This window comes from Saccopteryx bilineata, chromosome 10 (genome assembly GCF_036850765.1).
Source record: "Saccopteryx bilineata isolate mSacBil1 chromosome 10, mSacBil1_pri_phased_curated, whole genome shotgun sequence".
Lineage (NCBI taxonomy): Eukaryota > Metazoa > Chordata > Mammalia > Chiroptera > Emballonuridae > Saccopteryx > Saccopteryx bilineata.
Genome location: NC_089499.1, coordinates 63,025,591 through 63,049,282, shown reverse-complemented (window position 1 = coordinate 63,049,282; position 23,692 = coordinate 63,025,591). Strand labels below are relative to the sequence as shown.

General features: G+C 38.5%; 1 protein-coding gene and 1 pseudogene across 42 annotated transcripts in view; one reads left to right on the top strand and one right to left on the bottom strand.

The window, feature by feature from the left end:
• The first annotated feature begins 4,562 nt into the window (after window positions 1–4,562).
• Window positions 4,563–4,839, top strand: LOC136314566 (small ubiquitin-related modifier 2-like; annotated as a pseudogene).
• Window positions 4,840–9,626: 4,787 nt separating this feature from the next.
• The window catches only part of SLMAP (sarcolemma associated protein), a 187,399-nt gene continuing 173,333 nt past the window's right edge, over window positions 9,627–23,692 (bottom strand). For 28 of the 42 annotated variants that reach the window (XM_066245754.1, XM_066245771.1, XM_066245776.1 and 25 more), the window contains 3 exons: window positions 19,255–19,426; window positions 14,852–14,986; window positions 9,627–11,470 (listed from right to left, as the gene is read on the bottom strand). In XM_066245754.1, the coding sequence (XP_066101851.1) occupies window positions 11,378–11,470; window positions 14,852–14,986; window positions 19,255–19,426 (400 nt within the window). In that variant the 3' untranslated portion in view covers window positions 9,627–11,377. Of the gene's footprint in view, window positions 11,471–12,829; window positions 12,920–14,851; window positions 14,987–19,254; window positions 19,427–23,692 lie in introns of all 42 variants that reach the window. The other 14 variants (XM_066245758.1, XM_066245774.1, XM_066245759.1 and 11 more) reach the window with 1 other exon arrangement.

The following is a 23,692-nucleotide window of genomic DNA, read 5'->3' as shown; positions in this document are numbered from 1 at the left end:
GAAAGCTATCTTGAGGATACAGAAGCTTGATAATTCTTCATCAAAAGAAATGCGTTTCCTAAGTGTATTTCCTTGTTTTGGAATTTCTACAACTTGTTCAGAATCAATATAAACGATACAAGGTATGGAGACACAAGAAATAATTTTCTTCTCACCTTTCTAAGTTCTTCTGGCTGGGCTAATGAATTAACATGAGACAGATTAACAGAAAATGTCAAAAATTTATTACAGATATATATGCAGGGGTTCCATAAGAATATGAGACCAGAGGTTGAAGCTTATGTGCCATCTGGACTGAGAAGGGGGGCAGGAGTGTGGGACTTCAAAGGGAAAGTTGGCAATTCGCTGATAGATGAGAAACAGCAAACATGTGGTAGACAAATGTCCCAGGAACAATGGGACAGAGGGGAGTCCAACAAACAAGCTCTGCGAGATTTCCCCATCTGCCACACCTCATTCATACATGCTAGAGCAGCGGTTCTCAACCTGTGGGTCGCGACCCCAGCGGGGGTAGAACGACTAAAACACAGGGGTCGCCTAAAGCCATCAGAAATACATATTCTGTTTGAACCCCGCCGGGGTCGCGACCCACGGGTTGAGAACCGCTGTGCTAGAGTAAATATGCTAAGGCTCCCTTTCTGAAGCCGGTTATTTCTAAACTTTTTTTTTTTTTTTTTTTAATAGAGGCAGAGATAGACAGGGACTGACAGGAACCGAGAGAGATGAGAAGCATCAATTATTAGTTTCTCGTTGTGCGTTGTGACTTCTTAGTTGTTCACTGATTGCTTTCTCATATGTGCCTTGACCATGGGCCTTCAGCAGACCGAGTAACCCCTTGCTGGAGCCAGCGACCTTGGGTCCAAGCCGGTGAGCTTTTTTTGCTCAAACCAGATGAGCCGCGCTCAAGTTGGCGACCTTGAGGTCTCAAACCTGGATCCTTCCGCATCCCAGTCCGACGCTCTATCCACTGCGCCACCGCCTGGTCAGGCTATTTCTAATCTTAATTCCTTTAGGCAGATAAGGGGGAGGGTCAAAGGATCTTTCTGAGTCTTTTGTTTCTTAATAACCAGCTTAAAATCAATAGCCCCAAAGTCCTATTTTGGGGTGGCAAACTCTGGTCCACCTCAAAGGAGGATATAATTCTTACAGAAGTCTTTTTAGTTTTTCCGTAAAATCAAGTTGAGCGCCTGACCTGTGGTGGTGCAGTGGATAAAGCGTCGACCTGGTATGCTGAGGTCACCAGTTCAAAACCCTGGGCTTGCCTGGTCAAGGCACATATGGGAGTTGATGCTTCCTGCTCCTCCCTTCTCTCTCTCTCTCTCTCTCTCTCTCTCTCTCTCTCTCCTGTCTAAAATGAATAAAGGCTTAAAAAAAATCAAGTCGAGCAACAATTCAGAAGTTTCCTAATGGGAAGCCAGGAGAGGAACCTGTCTCTAACTCCCAATGATCCCTGAAGTTTCTTGGTATCTATACCCTAAGTCAGGGGTCCCCAAACTTTTTACACAGGGGCCAGTTCACTGTCCCTCAGACCGTTGGAGGGCCGGACTATAAAAAAAACTATGATCAAATCCCTACGTACACTGCACATATCTTATTTTAAAGTAAAAAAACAAAACGGGAACAAATACAATATTTAAAATAAAGAACAAGTAAATTTAAATCAACAAACTGACCAGTATTTCAACGGGAACTATGCTCCTCTCACTGACCACCAATGAAAGAGGTGCCCCTTCCAGAAGTGCAGCGGGGGCCGGATATATGGCCTTGGGGGGCCACATGTGGCCCGCGGGCCGTAGTTTAGGGACCCCTGCCCTAAGTGGTCCCCTATCTGCATTGTATCTGAGTCAGTCTGTGTGACCAATAAAATATGGCAGCGTGGTGCTATATCACTCCAGATTCCAAACATTTCTGTCCTCGTGCTCTCCCCTTGCATTACTTGCTCTGGAGGAAAATGGCTGCTGTGTCTTAGCAACTCTGTGAAGAGGCCTGAGTGGTGAGGAACTGAAGCCTCATGTTAACAGCCACTTGAATGAGTTAGAAACGAATCCTACAGACCCAGCTAATGGTTTGATTGCAACTTTATAAGAGACCCTGGTCCAGAACTATCCAGCTAAGCTGCTCCCAGATCCTCAGAAACTTTATGAGATAATAATAAATGTTTGCTATTTAAGGTGATAAATCTTGGGGTAATTTGTTATATGACAATGGATAACTAAAATAATAGATCTTGAGGACCTTGCTATAAAACAAGACCAGAAAAAATAAATGCATTTTAGGTATTCAAAGATAAATGACTTGAGCATCAGATAAAAAATTCTGTTTAGTTGAGGTGCTCTCACAGGACTTACTCATCTCCACTAATTAGAAGGGTTTTATGTAGACCCAGCACATATATAATCCATCACCTAATTTTTGGCTCAAATATTTAAAATATAAAGCAGTTTCTTTATTTTTTTGGCTAAGTTACATGACAATAAGCTCCTCCCATGGATTTTTTTTTAAAAGATTTTATGAGAGAGAAAGGCGAGGGAGAGGAGCAGGAAACAACTTGTTGCTTCTTGCATGTGCCTTGACCGGGTAAGTGCAGGGCCTCAAACCAGCGACCTCAGGTTGACGCTTTATCCACTGTGCCATCACAGGTCAGGCCCTCTGGATTTTTTTTAAAAAGATTTTATTTAATTGGCCCTGGCCAGCGGTTCAATGGATAGAGCATCAGTCTGGCATATGAAAGTCCTGGGTTTGATTCCCAGTCAGGGCACACAGGAGAAGTGACCATCTGCTTCTCTCCCTGCCCCCTTCTCTCCCTCTTTCTCTCCCATAGCCAGCTTGATTGGTTCTAGTGTGGCCCACAGTGCTGAGGATGGCTCTGTTGGAGTGCATCAGCCTCAGGCGCTAAAAATAGCTCCGTACTTGAGCTTCATCCCCAGAAGAGGATGAAGGGTGGATCCCAGTTGGGATGCATGCAGGAGTCTGCCTATCTCCCCATCCTCTCTCCTAAAAAAAAAAAGATTTTATTTATTGGATTTATGGGGAGGTGGGGAGGGAAGCGAGGAGCATCAACTCATCGTTGCTTCACTTTAGTTGTTCATTGGTTGCTTATCATATGTGCCTTGACTGGGCAAGCCTAGGGTTTCGAACTGGTGACCACAGTATTCCAGGTCAATGATCCATCCACTGCGCCACCACAAGGAAGGCTTCCCTGGAATGTTTTTAAATGTGATTTTATTAGCTACATAAAATGCTAAATTAGAATGTCCAACTTTAAAATTATACCAAATTTAGTTTGTAGAAGAAAATGTGATTAGTTCTATATAAACTGACTTTTTAAGGAAAATAAAAAGTTGATTAAAAACATCCAAAACACATTAACTCTTTGAAAATTAATTATGGAGTGCACGAGGAGGAGGGGTGGTGTGTGTGATGGGGCAGTTAAATAAGCATAGGCTACTTCTCAGAGCAAGATTTCAACCCAAACCAGAATAGCATAACTACATAAAGATTTTAGGAACAATGAAGTAACATCTAACAGAAACCTGTTTTTCAAAAAGTGAAAACAGATGAGGCTTCCAGTGCCTTCTGTGTTCCCTTTTCATCTGCTTGAAGAGCCCACCAGGAGAAGCGGTTCTCAGCAGGAATGGCTCCGCCCCATTGAGAGGGAAAGGAATGCTATCTAAGCAGGCATGCTTGCCTCAAATTCTATATGGAACAAAATGATGGGACAAAAAATTACACACAAATTTAGAATAAAGAAATCCTCTGGGATGTAATTTCATAGAGCAGACGTTTAAATCTCTGCTAAATGAAGTCTGGCTCTCTAGATATACTCTGGCCAATTTGAAGTCAAAATAAAAAGAGATGAACAGTAATAGTGGACAGTGGGAGCATAACCAGTTCTTTTGCTCTCCCCTCCCCACACCTCTACCCATGCCCCTATTGCTTTTATTTATTCTCAGTGTTCTTGTGTGTGTGTGTGTGTATGTTTTGTTCTTGTGTTTTTCACAGGCTTTATTTCAGTATCTTTGTACAACAGGGTAACAAATCATCTAAGATCTGAGCTGAAAAAAGCTTAATTTTTAGGAAGAAATAAACAGCTGCTTAGTCTACTGAATGAGCAGCACTGCAAACAGAAGCAATAAGGTATAGTGAACACTTGCTTCTATGTGTAAAAAGGCTATTGGCTCCATCTAATTCATAACCCAACCCATCAATGGGAGATAGATTTCTTTCAAACAGTCTGGCTAAGACACTTCCCTGGCTTAAAAAAAGAAAAAAAACCAAAACCTTCATTAGTTACCTGTTACTTGCAAGGTACAGTTCAAACCATTTAATAGGGCAAAACTTCAAGACAATACGTCAAACCTTAAAAATGCTTTCCAATCACAATGCCTTTTCTAGGAAAATCAATCTCATATCTTAATGGATTTGCAAAATTAGGTATTTCAAGAAATCAGTTCCTGGTCACTTCCTTCTTCTGCTGCTCCTGGTGCTGCTTACATACTGGTTTGGTGCAGACCTGGATTATCTTTTGTGAAGCAACAGCTGAGGAGACTCAAGCATTCACCATGGCCAAAGAAAAGCCCAAGGAAGGAGCCAAAACTGAGAACAACGATCATATTACTTGAAGGTGGTGGGGCAAGATGGTTCTGAGGTGCAGTCTAAGATTAAGAGGCATACACCATTTAGTAAACTAATGAAAGTCTATTGTGAACGTGTTTGTCAGTGAGGCAGATCAGATTCTGGTTTGATGGGAAACAGACACACCTGCACAGTTGGAAATGGATGATGAAGACACAATTGATGTGTTCCAGCAGCAGACAGGAGGTGTCTACTAAAAGGGAACCTGCTACTTTACTCCAGAACTATGTTCCTCACACCAAGAAGGCATTCTCGACTAGAAAACCAGTGTGGTTCCACCACATCCTGATGACTACTGTATAGTTCTTTCTTCATTTTCCCTTTCCCCATTCCTTTATTGTACATCAAGTAATTGTTTTATGTGCCTAAGCATTTGCATTTTTTAAAAGTAAATGGCCAGTAGTATGTTTTAATCAACATCAAATGGAGATGGGATGGGGAAAAATACTGGTTCTGTGAAAATACCCCTTTTTCCATTCACGGCATGCTCACTGACCTCTTATCTTTATATTCCAATAAGTTATTTTGCTCTCATTGTATAACAACAACAACAACAGAAACATAGAAGTCCTTGCATACCTTCTTCAATTGGATTTTTTAAAATGTTTATTTTATTAATTTTAGAGATAGAGGAAGGGGGAGAGAGAGAGAGAGAGAGAGAGAGAGAGAGAGACAGACAGACAGACAGGAACATCAATCTGCTCCTGCATGTGCCCTAACCAGATACTGAACTGGTAACCTCTGCACTTTTGGACGATGCTCCAACCAGCTGAGCTATCGGCCAGGGCTCATTTGGAAAAATTTTAATGTTTTCATTTATCACTATAAAACCAAGAATAACTTTGTAACTTTTTTATAAGTAGCTGTTACATGTAGAACAACCTGTCTTTAAGTGGGGATAAGTTACTTTAAAAGAAATGAGTCTTAGTTTTCCCTTAAGTCAAATGTCTTAAATGTCTTTTTTTTTCTTTTTCTTTTCCAAGTGAGAGGAGGGGAGATAAAGAGACACACTCCTGTATGTGCCCCGACCAGGATCTACCTGGCAACCCCAAACTGGAGCCAATGCTCTGCCCATCTGGGGCCATGCTTGCAATCTAGCTACTTTTAGCACCTGAGATAGAGGCTCCATGGAGCCATCCTCAGCACCTGGAGCCAACTTGCTCAAACGATTTGAGCCATGGCTGCGGGAGAAGAAGAGAAAGAGAGAGAAAAGGAGGAGGGGTGGAGAAGCTGATGGTCGCTTCTCCTGTGTGCCCTGATTGTGAATCAAACCTGGGACTTCTACAGTTAGGCATCATGATGCTCTACCACTGAGCAAACCGGCTAGGACTCAAATGTCTTGTTTAAATAAATTTATTTGCAATTTAAAAAGAGAGCATGAGAAACCAGTCTTGTCCCGCAGACTTAACTAGAAGGAAAACTCACCTCTGGCTATGCAGCCAAGTGGCTCTGGCTTGGATGGCTAAGTATGAGAAAGAATGCATCCGTCCTCTATGGCTTTATAGGCTCCTCTAGTTCACTCTATTTTAACTGCCAGCTCCTTTGCCTGTATTTTTCCCCACTACAAAAAAACCTCTATGATGATAGGGACTGAGTATTATGCCAGTATCTGGCACAGTGCCTCATATCAGACACTTAGGAAGTACTTGCTAAATGAATGGATATAAAACCATTGAAGCCTGGAGACAGTGGTGAGTAGCAAAAAGAAAAAAATCATCTTAATTCTAAACTTTATACCTATTATTCTGACTTTGAGTAAGAAATTATCTGGACTTTTCCCCTAATAGGCAAAAAGGTGAGAATGGATTGCTAAGATTTCCTACAACATTCTATGTATATGTAAACAAATCATGTTTAAAAGTATGGTATAAGACTGATTTTTAAATGAACACATCAGAAATTCATAAATGCAAATGAACTTAATCCTCTTTAAATGTAGATATTTTGCCTGACCAGGTGGTGGTGCAGTAGATAGAGTGTCGACCTGGGACACTGAGGACCCAGGTTCGAAAGCGTGAAGTTGCCAGCTTGAATGCTAGCTCACCAGCTTGAGTGTGGGGCTTTAGCGTGGGATCACAGACACGACCCCAAGGTTACTGGTTTGAGCAAGGGGTCACTGGCTTAGCTATAGCCCCCCAGTCAAGGTACATATGAGAAAGCAATCAATGAACAACTTAGGTGCCGCAACTAGGAATTGATGCATCTCATCTCTCGTCCTTACTGTCTGTCTGTTTCTCACTATAAAAAAAATGTGGAAAATTTGACAAGTTACTTAGTCATTCAATTATGGAAATCAATTTGGAATTCTGCAGAATTCTTTTTCTTTCTAATTCAGAGCAAAATTAAATAGCTTTTTAAAACCTTACAATAGCAACATATATTTACTATTAAAAATAAGTCAGAAATCATAAAAAGAGAAGAGAATTAACCCAAAATAATTGAGACAGAAGTAGCTTGGGGTATAACTTTCTGATTCCTCCTGCTATAAACATATCCTGTATGTCTACATTCTTTCTTTAAAAAAATTATTAATTTCAGAGAAAGAACAGAGTGAAAGAGTAAGGTGAGGTGGGGGGAGGAACAGAAAGCATCAACTAGTAGTAGTAGTTGCTTCTTGCATGTGCCCTGACCAGGGAAGCCTGGGGTTTCTAACCAGCAACCTCAGCATTCCAGGGTGATGATTTATCCACTGCGCCACCACAGGTTAGACTACATTATTTCTTTATAAAACCACGGTTATTCTACACTGGTAACCTGTTTCTTTTCCCGAATACAATATAAATATCCCACCTCCCCCACATAATTTGCAAGTACAGTAATCTGCAGAATGGCAATATTAATTTAACCAATGACTCATTGCTAGATATCTAGATTGTTTACCCATCACTATTACAAAAAGAAAAAAAAGCTACACTAGCCCTGGCTGGATAGTTCAGATGGTTAGGGCATCCTCTCAAAGTGCAGAGGTTGCCAGTTCGATCCCGGGTCAGGGCACATACAGGAACAGATAGGTGTTCCTATCTCTGTTTCTGTCTCCTCACAAATAAAATCAACAAATAAAATAATAGAAATGGTAGTTAAAATTTTGTGCACATAATTATGTTCTCAGAATAAATTTCCAGAAGTGAGTTTTTTTGAGCAAGGCTGTACATTTTTAAAAACTTTATTTATTTTTTTACAGAGACAGAGAGAGAGTAAGAGAGATAGACAGGGACAGACAGGAACGGAGAGAGACGAGAAGCATCCATCATCAGCCTTTCGTTGTGACATCTTAGTTGTTCATTGATTGCTCTCGCATATGTGCCTTGACCGCGGGCCTTCAGCAGACCGAGCAACACCCCCCTCGAGCCAGGGACCTTGGGTCCAAGCTGGTGAGCCTTTTGCTCAAGCCAGATGAGCCCGCGCTCAAGCGACTTCAGGGTCTTGAACCTGGGTCCTCTGCATCCCAGTCCGACGCTCAATCCACTGCGCCATTGCCTGGTCAGGCAAGGCTGTACATTTTTAACACAGTTATTTTGTATGTAGTTTTTTTCTTCTTTAGTAGCAGATTTCCATCTTTTTGCTAATAGATAGAATCACTGAAAGCAGCCAAAAGTTACTGGGAGTCAAGTTTGGTGATTAAAGTAAGAGATCAAGCTAGACAATACTATATTTGGTTGGAAGCCTCTGATTATTCAGCAATGTGACTTGTTTTCACATGCCACTCAAAGTAATTCTGAAGGTAGTTACAACGGGCTTTTCATATTACTTCCCAAAGACACAACTATGAAGAGGATAGAGCTAAGTGAACATGCTTTTTTCGTTTATGACTTTGCAATTATATTTCATTCACACACAGAGAAAATCTTGCCTGACCAGGCAGTGATGCAGTGCATAGAGAATTGGCCTGGGTTGCTGAGGACCCAGGTTCAAAACCCCAATGTTGCTGGCTTGAGAGCGGGGTCACCAGTTTGAGCATGGAATCACAAAGATGACCCCATGGTTGCTGAATTGAGCCCAAGGTTGCTTGCTTGAGCAAGGGGTCACTCGCTCTGCTGGAGCCCTCCGGTCAAGGCACATATGAGAAAACAATCAATGAAAATTCAAGTGCTGCAACTATGAGTTGATGGTTCTCACCTCTCTCCCTTCCTGTCTGTTCCTATCTCTTGCTAAAAAAATAAAAAAATAAAAATCTTAACATCTCAGTCAATCAAATAATTTTAAACAACTGTAATTTTCATCTAACTTAAATATTTTTGATATTTTTTATAGTATGACATTCTCATAAACACTCATTTGGCACTCAAATGACAGTTCACATACATTCATAACACCACTAAGAATATAGATATTATTCTCTCCATTTTATAGAGGGGGAAATGAAGACTCAGAGAAGATAAATGGTTTGCCCAAAGCAACACAGCTGATAAAAGGCAGAGTTAGGATGCCAGTTTGGTTCTGTGTAGCTTCAAATCCCATGTTCTTTTCATTTTCTGACCCAGGCACTTTGTGCCTTTGAATAATTCTTAAGTGTATCATTATAGGGTTGTTCAAGTCTTAACTGCTATGATTAAAATTCCTTAATGGTTCTATTACTACCAGTGAATAATCCTACTCTTTATTTAACCTGGAAGTGAACTGAACAAAGCTGGAGGTATTGCTTATGAATAGGTTCATTTATATTCTTAAGAAAAACTGGCAGTAACTACAAAAACCCATTTATTCAATTTAAATAAAGTAAATATTGATACTAGACTTTACATTTAGAAAGACTTGTCTGGCAAGTGAGTCATGTTTTAACAATAACCATAGCAAAAGGGGAAAAAATTAGAGCAGGTTAAATAAAAGGCTAATAAAACCTGGAGGAAACAGCTCAGCGTTTTCTTTTAAACCCCGTAGAACACCAAACATACATATGTTGCACAATGAGTCACTTTAAGAAAAGACTTATTAACAATCCAATAGAGTCAGCACTAAGAATTTCAATCATATCCAACTCAAAAATGCATAGGGAGAGTAAAGTTATTTTATTAAATCATGCACATCACATGTGTTAGTGCAAATAGTTTAATCTGTACTCCAGAAATTCTATTGTACTTTATATCTTTACAAAATAGATTTAAAACAATTATTTACTTTAAAAAATGTAATTCTGAAGTTAAGCATTTCAGAACATTATTTGCAATAACCTATATACAAGAGGTACTGGGTACCACTGGCATATTAGCATTCTGTGGTGGAGTGGCTTCCTGCAACAGAAAATGATGAAATGAACTATATATGACAGTATTTTCTACAAGTCATCTGTGACTAATTCCTCCATAAATCTAGTGATCCTTCCAACAGCAAATCCCAAATAGCCTAAAATATAGTATAAACAATGACTTCTAAACATCACAAGGCAAATTATAACCTAAATTTCTATTTCAATATTTGGCTGGCCTGTGGCTTGCTACAGAACATTCAAGCCAGTTCACTGACATTCCCTCCCAAGTCTTCATTGCCTGAATAATTTTACTATGTGATACTTTAGGATATATTGTGATCTAAATAAACTTTATTGACATAACTGTAGTGCCGCACAAAACCACCTGTTTTAAATTTATAATATCAAGCAGTGTTTAGGTGCTTCACTGTGCATGGAACACTATTAATCTTGGGTATAGTGCTTCTCATGCACAGAACATCCTAATTAACAACGAAAAAAAAATAACCATTTGCATACCTAACCAGGAAATCTGTTGGTAGGTAACAATAGCTTACTTCGAACATGAATTAACTTTGCAATATTATAATCAAATTAACTCAGTAAAAGCTTATCTAAAGAGATATCAATTCTTTCTTCAATTAAACATGCTTTGGAGGAAGAGATGATAGAAAAAAAAATCATGCTTCCTAAAATGCTGTATATGAAAAAGTAACTTGGCTTTTAAAGAAAATATCTCTTTAAATACATGAGGTTCAATAAATTACATTCCAATTGACTCAACAGTTTGGTTTACTGCATTGAAATTATATAATTACCATGTTTTTTGCTTCCAGAAATACTTCAGTTTGCTCAAGAAAATACACACTCTCATGGAAAGTTTTTCAGAGTTGATGTCCTCCACATCATCAAGTCACATTAAGGCTGAACAAGTGTGCACATATTCCCCAAATTATCACTAGAACAGAATATTTACCAAGTGTATTATTTCTCCTTAAAAAAAAAACCCACGCAAAGTTGTCTCTAAGTCTTGTTCCCAATAGCTCAGTGGTTTTATAACAAGTAAAAATGGCGTAAATATGTAAAAAATATATATATATGTGTGTATATATTTAAACTGATAGGCACTGAGCACACAGGGCCTCTCTTCCCATGTATGTATCATTGTTTGGTTTGGGTAGTTATCAAATCAGAAAAATGGATTATCTGGCCATTAGAATTCAGAGTAAAATACCCATAAATTTAACGTTATAAATGATTTGGTGTACCAAGAAGCCTACTTTAGGCCACCATAATATTCAGAATCCCAACATACTAATTTAAAAATTACATGAAAAATTGCAAGCAAATTATTGCTTACAATAGAATAAAGTCACAATTTTATATTCTCTTTATAGACAGATACATTTTATATAATTTAAAGCAATGACCCTACATCTATATTCTTGCACTTCTGTTTTAAGAGGTAAAAAGGAAGAAAATGGTTCTGTTTGTCCCCAGCATGAGTGTGATGCCAGCTTCTAGAGGGAGGACGGTGTACAGACTCAAGAAACGCTCTCATGGAGAAGCTCTGGCCAGACCTGGCACGTACAGCACGATGGCTGTCACTGCAACCAGGGCAGCCAACATGGGCATCCAGGGCCAGGGTTTCTGTGTGGAAAGAAACCAAGAGTCAATATCACATTCTCCCCTCTCTTTTCATACCTATGACCCCTTGGATTCCAGGGAGTCCTGAATACTTAGAATATTAGAAAAATCTTGTCTTTGCAATTTTAAAAAGAAAATAAATAAAGGTGAGGGAGTGTAGATGTCAAGAGAGCCATAATAGCAGAAACTCTTTTAGAGGACCACTGTGTAGAAGCCTGATACATCTCAGCAAGTCCTGGGCAGTTTTCAATTTTGTTATAGCTGAAACCTAATAATGACTTCTAAGAAACCCTCTGGGTTCAGCCTGCTTTATTTACTCCGGTACCCACATATTACAACTAACTGATGTACACAGATGTCTGGAGTATGTTTCTGCCTAAAATGTTTATTTCTTGATAAAAACCAGACTTGCATGGTAGAGCAGTTTTATACAAAAGGCTGATGGGTAAGGTAATAGAAAGAAAATGGTATAATCTTTTGATCTTCTAATTTGAAACCACATAAGACAAAATCAGATAGGGTTCAAGATGGGAAGATGCTATTTAGGGACTCTGCATGTCTGATACTTTTGGTAAAGACCATGTCCAGTGTAATAATGTCATGTGATCTTCTCATGATCTGCTAACATGCATGCCTGTTGGAGGCAAGCACGGAGGGGCTGTTACCTCTTAACTTTCAGAGGGACTTATAGTATCAACTTGCTTTTGGTTGATAACTTTAATTTCACTAGTGTTCTGACTGAGAAAGTTGGCTCTTAAGGAAATATTTTAATGTTGCAGATCAGGGCTCAGAAAGATATGGGATAGGTTTACTCTCTTAAGTCAGTGCACATTGGGGTTGAGATTCTGAGCCAGTGGTCCATTATGCTAATTTCATCCTTTTTCATCTTCATAGCCACAATGTAAACATAGCAAAGGGTTAGAACAAAGAAACTACACTATGGAAAAGAAGAGGGAAGGGAGGAGAGGGAAGAAAGGTGGCTGAAAACTTCATAGAGGCAAACTCTTCATTTCTCATTAAAATCTGATTAAGAATATAATTGGGAAGGGATGCTAATATTGCAGAAATTCATAGTTTACTCCAGTTTGCTAGAGACAAAGACTCAGTTAAAGGCAGAATATTAACAATTGATTAGGTTGCAATTAATTCATGGTTAGCATTACTACAAAGGAAACAAGACAAAATGTTATATGATTAGTTGATTGTTCAGTTCATTCGTATGACACAAAACATGGCATACTAAATGAAGGGTTTGCTTCAGGTAACAAATACCTGTGTGGTTTTGCCATGCACTATATTACAAATATGGCACAAACAGGTGACGGGGACAAACAGACAAGGACTCAACAGTAGTGCTTGTACCTTTCTCTACCACAATGGACCGAAACACCAAAACAGGAAAGCCAGGAATAGGCCGATGAATACGGCTGGGACGGGTTGTAAAATGGAAGGCTAAAGAAGGGAAGGGATATTAAAATCATTTTATGCTATAAAAATAATTTAGATAAGATGATTTAGGCCCCAGGAGGGTGGGAGGAAGGGTAGAAAGACTAAGGTAATAGAAGTAATAGCACTCAGGTTTTGCAAGGATCCAAACATTTTAAAGACATCTAATACAATCCAGAATGATGGACTGTGTGGTATGTAAGCTGACAAACTACCAGTCTAAAAGGAACAGCTGGAGGCAATAGGCAATGTGGGTGTCCTTTACATCCTAATGAAATGCAGTACAACGAGACAGCAATAAAGATACTGCAACAACTGATGCTCTGCTTGATAGTACATTATTTTTGTTCCATACTTGGAATCCATTATTTGACAATAAGTATATTGGAAATGGCTAAAGTTTATTTTATCTCTGCACCAAACCTTTTTTTTTTTTTTAAAAAAACAAAACTCTTTTGCTTGAGATGGTATTGCTTTACTTAAAAATAAGTGCCCTGTGGTGCATGCTTTCTAAACCAAGCAAGAAATCTGACACACTGTATGATAAACTTTGATACATGAAGATATGCAGCTAAGTGTCAGGGCTTTCAGTTATATTACCAAATGTAATCAATTGTTTAAAATTAGGAGAAAATTACTATAATGAGTCCAATATCGTAAAAAAGAAAACTGACCCTTAAGGGAAATTATTTGTACAACTACAAATCATAGCAAGATTACTTTTGAAAAGGTTCTAAATGGTATAGGGGACCAATTCTGATTATGCTAGATGTCTTCATAGGTTAATTTAGTAGAAGGTAGACTGAAATTCCATATTCAGAAGGGTATAAATTAATATAAAAAAAAAGAGTAACCATATTTGGAATCAAACTATTATGAATCTGATTTTAGAAAAGTTCTGTAATCTACATTTTCAAAATAAATGCAATCCATTTTTGCTTAGCCTAAAGCCTCTGGACCCATCAACTTCTAAAAGGCTTATAACTAAGCAATATGCTTTATGTTCTAAAAAACTAAGACTTTCTTTAGCAAAGGACAGTTGGACACAACTCATGAGCATTCTGTGACAGTCATGCAACATCACTCTTGTACTTGTGCAAGTTAAGCAGAGTGCCTTCCTCTATAGGAAGTGTGTGACTCATGCTCACTGCAGTGTCTAAGCCATAACAAAGGTTTGAAATAAGTCAGAGCACAACCAATCACACTGAACACCATCCATCAGTTAGGTCCCACAAAGGCAATGATTACCAAAACATATAACACAACATTTATTTAGTATAACATCTTTTTAAAGACCACCTGCCTTTCTAGCAAGTGAAAAACAAATCAATATTTTAAAAACTCAGTGTACACCAAATTATTCCAATTTCACACACACAGACACACACACACACCCTACAAAAACTCACCAGTATTTCCTAACATTTATGGGAGGCCAAAATGACACTAAGTTTTTCAGGAATGTGCCTTAGTGAGAAAATTGTTAGTATAAAATGAAAACCACAATTAAGTTCCCATTTTTGGATACAGCCAAATGCTAAAGAATCAAAATGAACTACTCTGTCTCAGGTGGGTCTGTGGTGGTACAATGCTTCATTTCCCAGCAGGGGAAAAACAAGAGCCAGATAACAATTTAATGATAGAACTTCAGATTAATTTGGGAAAAGCAGACAGTTCACAGGTAGTTATTTTTTTGCAAACAGGCTCTTCCTCCAAGTAGTCCTCACGCTCTTCTAGAGGTACAGGTTAAAGGAGTAAATTCTTAACTAAAAATTTGATAACACAATGATTCCATCATGGCATTTCATAATGAAAAGTTTAGTTCATGTGTAGTACAGGCCTTAGTTTCTTAAACCAGTAATGAAATCCTCTGAAGACTCAATTTCACGGCTCTCACCTACCTCTCAAGCAAAGCTAAGCCAAGTTGCAAAGACTTACATTATTTCCTTTCTCTCGGAGCAGCTTCAGGTTGTCTTTACATTGTTTGAGCTCATCTGTGATTGATTGTTTTTCCTGCTCAGTCATTTCAAACTTCAACTTCAGTTCTGACAGTACAGTCTGTGTCTTTTCATACTAAAGGCAAAGAAAAAAAGTGTGCAGACTCAACTTAAATGTGTATGAAGTTACAGTTCTAATCAGGCTTATAAACCAGACCATATTTAGTCACCTATAACACCAAAGTCAAGTCTTTTTGTTTTAAAAAGGATAAGAATCACTTGCACTAATAGTCCTTAATGTTAACTTGATTGTTTTTAATTTTTTTTATTATTTATTTATTTATTCATTTTAGAGAGGAGAGAGAGTGAGACAGTGAGGGAGGGGGAGAAAGAAGGGAGGAGCAGGAAGCATCAACTCCCATATGTGCCTTGACCAGGCAAGCCCAGTGTTTTGAACTGGCGACCTCAGTATTACAGGTCAACACTTTATCCACTGCACCACCACAGGTCAGGCCTAACTTGATTCTATGTAAGAATTTTCCTTCTGGCTCTGAAGTTAAAAAAATGTTGAGAAGTCACCATTGTGTCATCTGTTTCTAATATAAAGAATCACTTTTTCCACTAAGTGAGTTAGAGGAGAAAAGTAAAATTTCAAACTTGAGCAAAAGAAAACAAGTAAAGAAAAACTCCATAGCTTAATTAAATGGCAAAGTTAGAAAGTATGAGTTTATATCCTGGTAAGCAATGTCAGCCAAACTATTTTAGTCTTGAAGTAGAAAGTATTAATTCCCATTATTCCTCTCTTTATCCAGCATCATAGGTTATTAAAATGTTTTGATAAGTGTATTTCTAGGCAAATAAAGCAAAGAAATGTATCTAAAGTACCAACCATTATGTCTAGGGACATTTCTATTTCTCAACTTAAACTTATAAGCATCAATTAAAAATAATTTTTAAAAATATATTTCTGATAGATGTTTTTCATAGTGAAACATGCTACTTCCTGCTCTGGAAGACAGTTCACTGTATATAATTTGATTTTCAGATTCACTAGCTATCCCTCAAACACAGGTGAGGTCAACAGGAAACACAGTATGGTTTCCCCCCACTTTACATGCCCCTGGAGGCAGGAATTCTAGACTGATTCCTCTTTTCGATACTGCATCTTACATGCAAGCTGGGCTCTCAACCAAAGAGCAAAGACTGTTGCGGCTGGCAGTGCCTTTGTCTTGGCCTCTGCTGCCCTACTCTGCCAGCTCTGAAGGTTTCAGATGGAAGAGAGAAAGACAACGGCTGAGTATAAAATAAATATGCTATGGGTCTGCTATACTGAAAAGATTTCTCCTCTCCCCTAAACATAACCCATGAGGCTGGAACATTTCCAGTTCCTTTCTGCCTGTATCCTAGAAATTCCTCCATAAAGGACATATCTTGATATGGAGCTTCTGAATAATGCAAATACCTTGGAGTGATTGATTAATTTAGGAACTTATCATTATGTACTCTAAAGGTAAATAGTAAAAAGGATGTAAATATATAAAAACATCAGTCAGAAGAGATGGGGATAGGGGAAACAGGGTCAGCAGAAAAGTCACCAGAAAAATGGGAAGATATGGATACAGAGAAGGGGATAGAATCTGAAAGAAGCGTGCGGTCACCTACCAATGTTCCCAGAACAAGTCCAGGTAGTATGCCAGTGCATGTGTTAAGGAGTAAGATTCGTGGACTTTCAGACAGACTTTTTTGTGGGGTCTGTGGACTTCCTTCTAGAAGGCAGAAGGTTATGGGCAGGCTGCCACGAGAAATTCAGTGTACCTAGACTAGTCTCTGCACCTTAGAAGACAATCTATTCTCAATAATCTGACTCTTAATAGTGAAAAACAAATAAATGAAAAGTCCCTTGCTGACCTAAATGTTCCCTTACTTTCCCTTTCCACCATTCTCACATCCAGCCTGCCCCTTACACCAAAGCACTTAAGTTACCTCTCCATTCCAGGAGCTGTGAAGCAGTGACAGACAGGAAGGAAGGCGGCTCAGTAGGGAAGATCCGGCTTTTTGCCTTCAGCATGTGAGTGGGGTAGGAAGCACTCTGGCCTCAGGGCAAGCTGGTGAAGCCAACTGCCTTTTCTGAGTCAGTCTGTGCAGGGTGACTTGTGTATTCAATGTATTATGAATCCAAAAGATATTCCTACTCAATTAAAATTAATGTAGATGCTTTCTTAAGTCAAATATAAAGATGATAGACCATTTTTTAAATTAATATTAAGGATTCAAATTTCCTGTTCTCATGAATATTTTTGTTGTTGTTAAATGTTCAAATAAAAGCTGCCATATATAAACATTTAATTGTTGGAACAAAGGTCCCCAGAAGTCTTAGTTTCACACCTCGCTTGGATGTCAGTTATGCTCCATCTTGCTTTCTAACTCAGAGGTGAGAAATGAGCTAGTTCTGGTTAAAAGAAAAATACCACACAGTATTACCAACACCTTCGGTTTGCTTTGTAAATAACCTTGCTTAAGAGCTGGTACTATTTTAGCCTTTCACAGTGCTGAAGATATACATAATGATTATATATGCACATTAGTATGATTCTATGAGAGAAAGGAGAACAAAGGGGAAACACTGAAAGGGAATATATGTGCATTGATAAAAGGTAGTAATTCATTTGCAATTGGTTACACAGATGTAATAACCTCATTAAAGAACATTTTAGTTACAGACTAGTATCCAGTAGTTGATATCAGGACAAACGGAAAGAGAAGCAATTTTACATTACAAAAGAGTGTGATGACTACACAGCATTTCACAATAGAAAACATTGAACAAGAAAATAGAAAAGAAACATATTGACAAGATCAGATATATTTTTATATATGCTGCATTTAATGCAATCCAGAGGCTATCAACGGTTTAGATTCTGTGACAACATGCCACTGCCATTTGTGGAAACAGATAAAGCATTTTGCACTGATGGCTCAGTGACCAAAAGCAGGCATAATGCAACAAAAGGGTAATGAATTCATAGTAACATACAATAAAATCATCCTCCAACCACAGCATTCTTCCCAGACTTTGAAAGAATTATGGCACATGGACTGGAAGAACACAAAGTGCTTACAGTATTAAATAGTACGATATTTACTTTGGCACAAAATTTGTGTTCCAACCAAATAAAATAATATTTCTCCCCAAACACATATCCTTAGCAAGAGGATAAAACGAATATATTACAAAATCAATATGGTTACATATAATGTTACAGTTTTGTTTTTTTTCTGTAGCAACAAACATGAAGACAGAACAACAATCACTTCCAAATTCAAGAGATACTACAAGGAAAGTAAAGTACAAAGAAAAGCTGCTTTGATTAAACAGATCTTCTAAAAACAATTTTGGGAAAATGTGTTACTAAAGACAAAGAATTGTCTTCAACTTTCTTCTATTTATAACAAATCCTTTGTTTAAGAGAGTCTACAACTAGGGTGGGCCCCAGTAGTAGATCAAGATGCATCAGCCTTCTCTATCCCCAGAGCTGGTCAGAAGTCAATACAGGGAGTAGTCCAAGGCCAACAGGACTGAAAACAGCTCTTACTGACCCACTGTCAACTTCAAGGCTTTGTTCAGGAAGAGGCTGGGTGGGGTTTCTGCTTTAAAGTCAACCCTCACCGTTTTTAACATGATTTTTTTTAAAAGCCACTAAGTCACAGTTTTAAGCAAAATGACATGAAAAGGAAGCATGCATAATTGTGAAGAGGAAGAAAATAGGATGGGGCAGTGGGAAGGAAGTAGGTCAAAGCATATATGTTTGGCTGGCTGGCTGTGAGGTGAATTTTAAATAACTTTCCAGGTCAGTTTCATTTGAGGGGTGTAAACAGCATTACGGTTTGGCCTCACTTTGCTTTCTAAAGTATTATAAGTTAAATAAAATACTGTCTTTGAGAGAGAAAGAATGAATTGAGTGATCTGGTACAAAGGGCTTATCATACATGTCAACTAACTGGTATAGAACTGTTTGTTATTTCTTATTTATTTAATTTTTTTGAGAGAGGCAGGGAGAGGAAGACAGGAATGTTGATTGAGCTGCTCCTGTATGTGCCCTGACTGGGGACTGAACTGGCAACCTCCGTGCTCCGGGGTGATGCTTCAAATGACTGAGCTCTCCAGCCAGGGCTGAAAAAAATTTTAAGGTAATTCTGTATATTTATATTTTTGAGGCCAAACTCTACAGATGAATTGTCTATATGTGGACCATGATACACAGCTAGAATTCACCAAATATAGATGTTTCGAGTATCAACTTTGTAATAGGTAATATAACTTCATTTCTAGCTAGCATGAATATCTGGTTTGCTTTTGGCTTTCAGTCCAACCATAATTGGGCTCAAAATGTCTTTTCGCTTTACCTCTTTCTGTACATCCTTTGCTTGGTTTTCAGCCTTAATGAGAAGAGTTTTTAAATTAGCTGAATCCCGAAGATGCTGTTCTTTCAAGGATCCCATTTGATTCTCAAGCTCTTTCCTAGTCATCTGAAGGATGCTGAGATCACTGGTAAGTTCTAAACTTTGCTTCTGAGAACTGTAAAATAAATATTGACAGAGTTATTCATATAGAAACTAGACATAGCAGGAAGTCCAACTCCTTATACAATTCACTAGGAAGGATGAAGTAGATTTCAAAGGAAAAAAATGTAAAAAAAGAGTACAATTTTCAATAAGCAAAAGGCGTTAAAACACTAAAAAATGCAAGTAAGTTTAAAGCTGTGTCCTATTTTCAGATAATCAAATATACACAAAGGCTGATATTTAAAAAACAGAAGTAGGAGGTGACTATATTTTGTTATATCACATTATATTAACTATCATAAAAGATTCAATGTAGGGCTTCTATAGGAAAGAATAGCATGTATTTCAACTATTTTCTTATAAGTTTAAACTTGACAAATAGGATGGTGGACAGAAACTCAAAGTTTAGAAGCCACTGCCAACTTAAGTAAAGCAACCTAATCAAATGAGAAGATACACAAGTTGGGGAAAAGCACGGGACAGAGAAGTAGGAGGCTGCAATCAAGACCTCAATTCTGCCACTATTTAGTTGTGGGATGTTAAGCAAGTCATTTAACTGGTATAATATCCTTCTCTGAGTAAGCATTTCCTGAGCTCTTCTATCTGCGCCAGGAACCATGATATACAGATACAAATAACACAGGGAGAGCCTCAGTGCCCTCCATGGTCCAACATGAAGACTGAACCCAATTTCTGAGGCTGTTTTTTGGCTTAAATTCTATTATTTTTATAACTTGATTATAAAAAAAACACCAATTTACATACCAGGAAAACAGCTTGACAGGCATAAATAGAAATTCTTTATTCAATTCCTTCTACATCATAGACAGCAAAGAACAAAACACCCATATAATGTACTTGTATTAAAAAATTTGGCTCCTGCCCTGGCCGGTTGGCTCAGTGACAGAGTGTTGGCCCAGTGTGTGGAAGTCCCAGGTTCGATTCCCAGCCAGGGCACACAGGAGAAGTGCCCATCTGCTTCTCTACCTTTCCCCCTCTCCTTTCTTCCTTTTTCTCTCTCTCTCTTCCCCTCCCGCAGCCAAGGCTCCACTGGAGCAAAGTTGGCTCGGGTGCTGAGGATGGCTGTGTAGCCTCCACATCAGGTGCTGGAATGGCTCTGGTTGCAACAAAGCAATGACCTAGATGGGCAAAGCATCGCCCCCTGGTGGGCTTGCCAGGTGGACTCCGGTTGGGCACATGCAGGAGTCTGTCTCTCTGCCTCCTTGCTTCTCACTTCAGAAAAATACAAAAAAAAAAAAAAAAAAAAAGGCTCTATATACAACTGAAATAGTTAAAGGAGGGTAGGGTTTTCAAAATGACTGCTTTATGCCTCTGAGGATTAATCATAAGACTCAGATTCAATACTGTAACTGAGGTACTATGGAGTATAAATCACATTTTGATTGTACGCTAGACAGATTCTTAGGGAGCAGGGTCTAATGTCAGGCCAATATAGCTAGGAACTAAATGGCAGAAAAGAACCTGTGAAGAAAGACTAGCTTCTAAATACACATATGCTGAGGAAGCTTACCAAATAAATTTAGAGAACTACTAAACCAGAAAACTTTAACAAACAGAATTAATTTCTTTAAATAGTTTATGTGAGTTCAGGCAGACAACTTAACCAATGATTTAATAATATATATATTCCACACTCCAGCACCTAATATTTTTAAACCATAAGCTCCTAACTCAAAAGGAGTTTGTTAGCTTATTCAATACTTAAACAAAACTTAAAAGTAAAAAAATGAAAAAGAAGGAATTAACAGTCTGTCAGAATCCAATTAATTACATCTCAAAATGAGAGATCAAGTCTGAATATTTAAAATATCAATAATTGCAAAGTAAGAATAACTTAAGATAATCAATACTGGTAATCAAACATCAGTATTTCTTCTTGTTTCCAAATTAATGGATTCACTAAGGTCCTAATATACTCCAAATATGAAGAACTTGAGTGTCTACATCAGTTTACACATATTTTATACCAAAACAATTTGCCTAAATGTATTGTTTTGGGTCTTTATTTTGTTCTAGATATATTTTGGAATTTCTTTTACAAACTTTTACATGTTATAAACAAACATGTCTCTAAACATTCAAAAATATGTATAAATGTGTGAAAAGACTACGTAAAGATTCGACTCTGAAAGAGGAAACAGTACTGTACAGACGCCGATATGAGAACCTGTGGTACTGTCAGGACACTCAATCAGCACATCTTGTTCCTTCAACTACCGGTAGTTCTTGATCTTTAAAAATGTTCAATCAATATTACAGCTGTTTTTGTTTTTATAAGCAGATAATGAGGCTTACTATTTTCTGACAGATCTGGTTCTTTCTTGTTTTTTTCTAAAGCTTGTTTTTATGGGAGCTGACCTTGATCACTGAGTTTTTGCCAACCTTAATGCTCTTGAGGGGTGTAACCATAAAGTTAGCAAGAGAGTAATGACTCCCATTTTTGGTGTACTGGGGAGAAGGAGATAGATTAATTAAGAGTGGCTTCAGCCTGGCCCGTGGTGGTGCAGTGAGTAAAGCACCGACCTGGAATGCTGAGGTGGCCGGTTTGAAACCCTGGGCTTGCCTGGTCAAGGCACGTACAACAAGGAAGCAGTGAACAGCTAGAATGAAGCAACTACTTGTCACCCCCCTTCTCTCTGTAAAATCAATAAATAAATTCTTTAAAAAAAAAAGGCAATGCCTTGAGATTAAAAAAAAAAAAAAAGAAGAGTAGCTTCAATAATAATCCTGATCAGGTGGTGGCACAGTGGACAGAGCATCGGACTGGGACGCAGAGGACTCAGGTTTGAAACCCTGAGGTTGACGGCCTGAGCACAGGCTCATCGGGCTTGAGAGCAGGCTCATCCAGTTTGAGTGTGGGGTCACTGGCTTGAGCCTATGGGTCGCCGGCCTGAAGCCTAAGGTCGGTCACTGGCTTGAGTCCAAGGTCGCTGGCTTGAGCAAGGGGTCACTTGCGCTGCTGTAGCCCCTCCAGTCAAGACACAGATGAGAAAGCGATTAATGAAAAACTAAGGTGCCACAATGAAGAATTGATGCCTCTCTTTTCTCTCCCTTCTTGTCTGTCCCTCTCTGTCTCTGTCACACACACACACACAAAATGGCTTCAATAATAATCAGGCAATACTCCCAGCTCCTGAATAAGAATACAAACACTGTTTAAATAAAAATATAGAATATCATTTTAAGTGAGATGGAGACAGGAAGGGAGAGAGATGAGAAGCATCTTTTAATTGTTTTATGGGTTGCTTCTCATACATGCCTTGACTGGGGATGCCTTCAGTTGAGCCAGTGACCTTGGGCTTAAGCCAGTGACCCTGCACTCAAGCCAGATGAGTCTGTGCTCAAGCTGGTGATCTCAGCGTTTCGAACCTGGGACACCAGTGTCCCAGGTCAACGCTCTATCCACTGAGCCACCACTGGTCAGGAATAGAATATCACATTTTTAAGGAAAAAATAAATTTTGAACTCTGCAACAAAATTTTTGTGGGAAAGGAGGACTCCACTAAATTTGCTGAAATAAATCTATTGTATTCATTGGTTTGCATGTAAAGTACTAGATGTTAGATTCAACTGATTTAGAGCTTCTTTTTTTTTTTTTTACAGAGACAGAGCGAGAATCAGAGAGAGGGATAGACAGGGATGGACAGACAGGAACAAAGAGAGATGAAAAGCATCAATTATTAGTTTTTCGTTGTGACACCTTAGTTGTTCATTGATTGCTTTCTCATATGTGCCTTGACTGTGGGCCGTCAGCAGACCGAGTAACCCCTTGCTCAAGCCAGCGACCTTGGGTCTAAGCTGGTGAGCTTTGCTCACACCAGATGAGCCCGTGCTCAAGCTGGCGACCTCTGGGTCTCGAACCTGGTCCTCCGCATCCCAGTCTGATGCTCTATCCATTGTGCCACCGCTTGGTCAGACTGGGGAATTCTTGATCTTATACATTTATATGTATAACTTATATGTAATATAACCATTTGAAATTCAGAAGCTGAATCTGTATCTTTCAATGAAATTTTTTTTCGGGAGGCAGCATTTAATGAATCTGTATTCCATGAGTATAACAAAAGGAAAGGAAGTTGTATGATGATGGTGGTGATACAAAAAAAAATGAAGTATTCATTTAGCACAGTGACCCTGCTAAATAGCCGAAATGAGTCTGGCTGAACAGTTTGTTTTAAAAGTATATTTAAGTATCAAAATTAAATTAAATTTGGATTAAAGTTTAAGGTAAATATTTTGAAGCTAAAAAAGTTCTTGC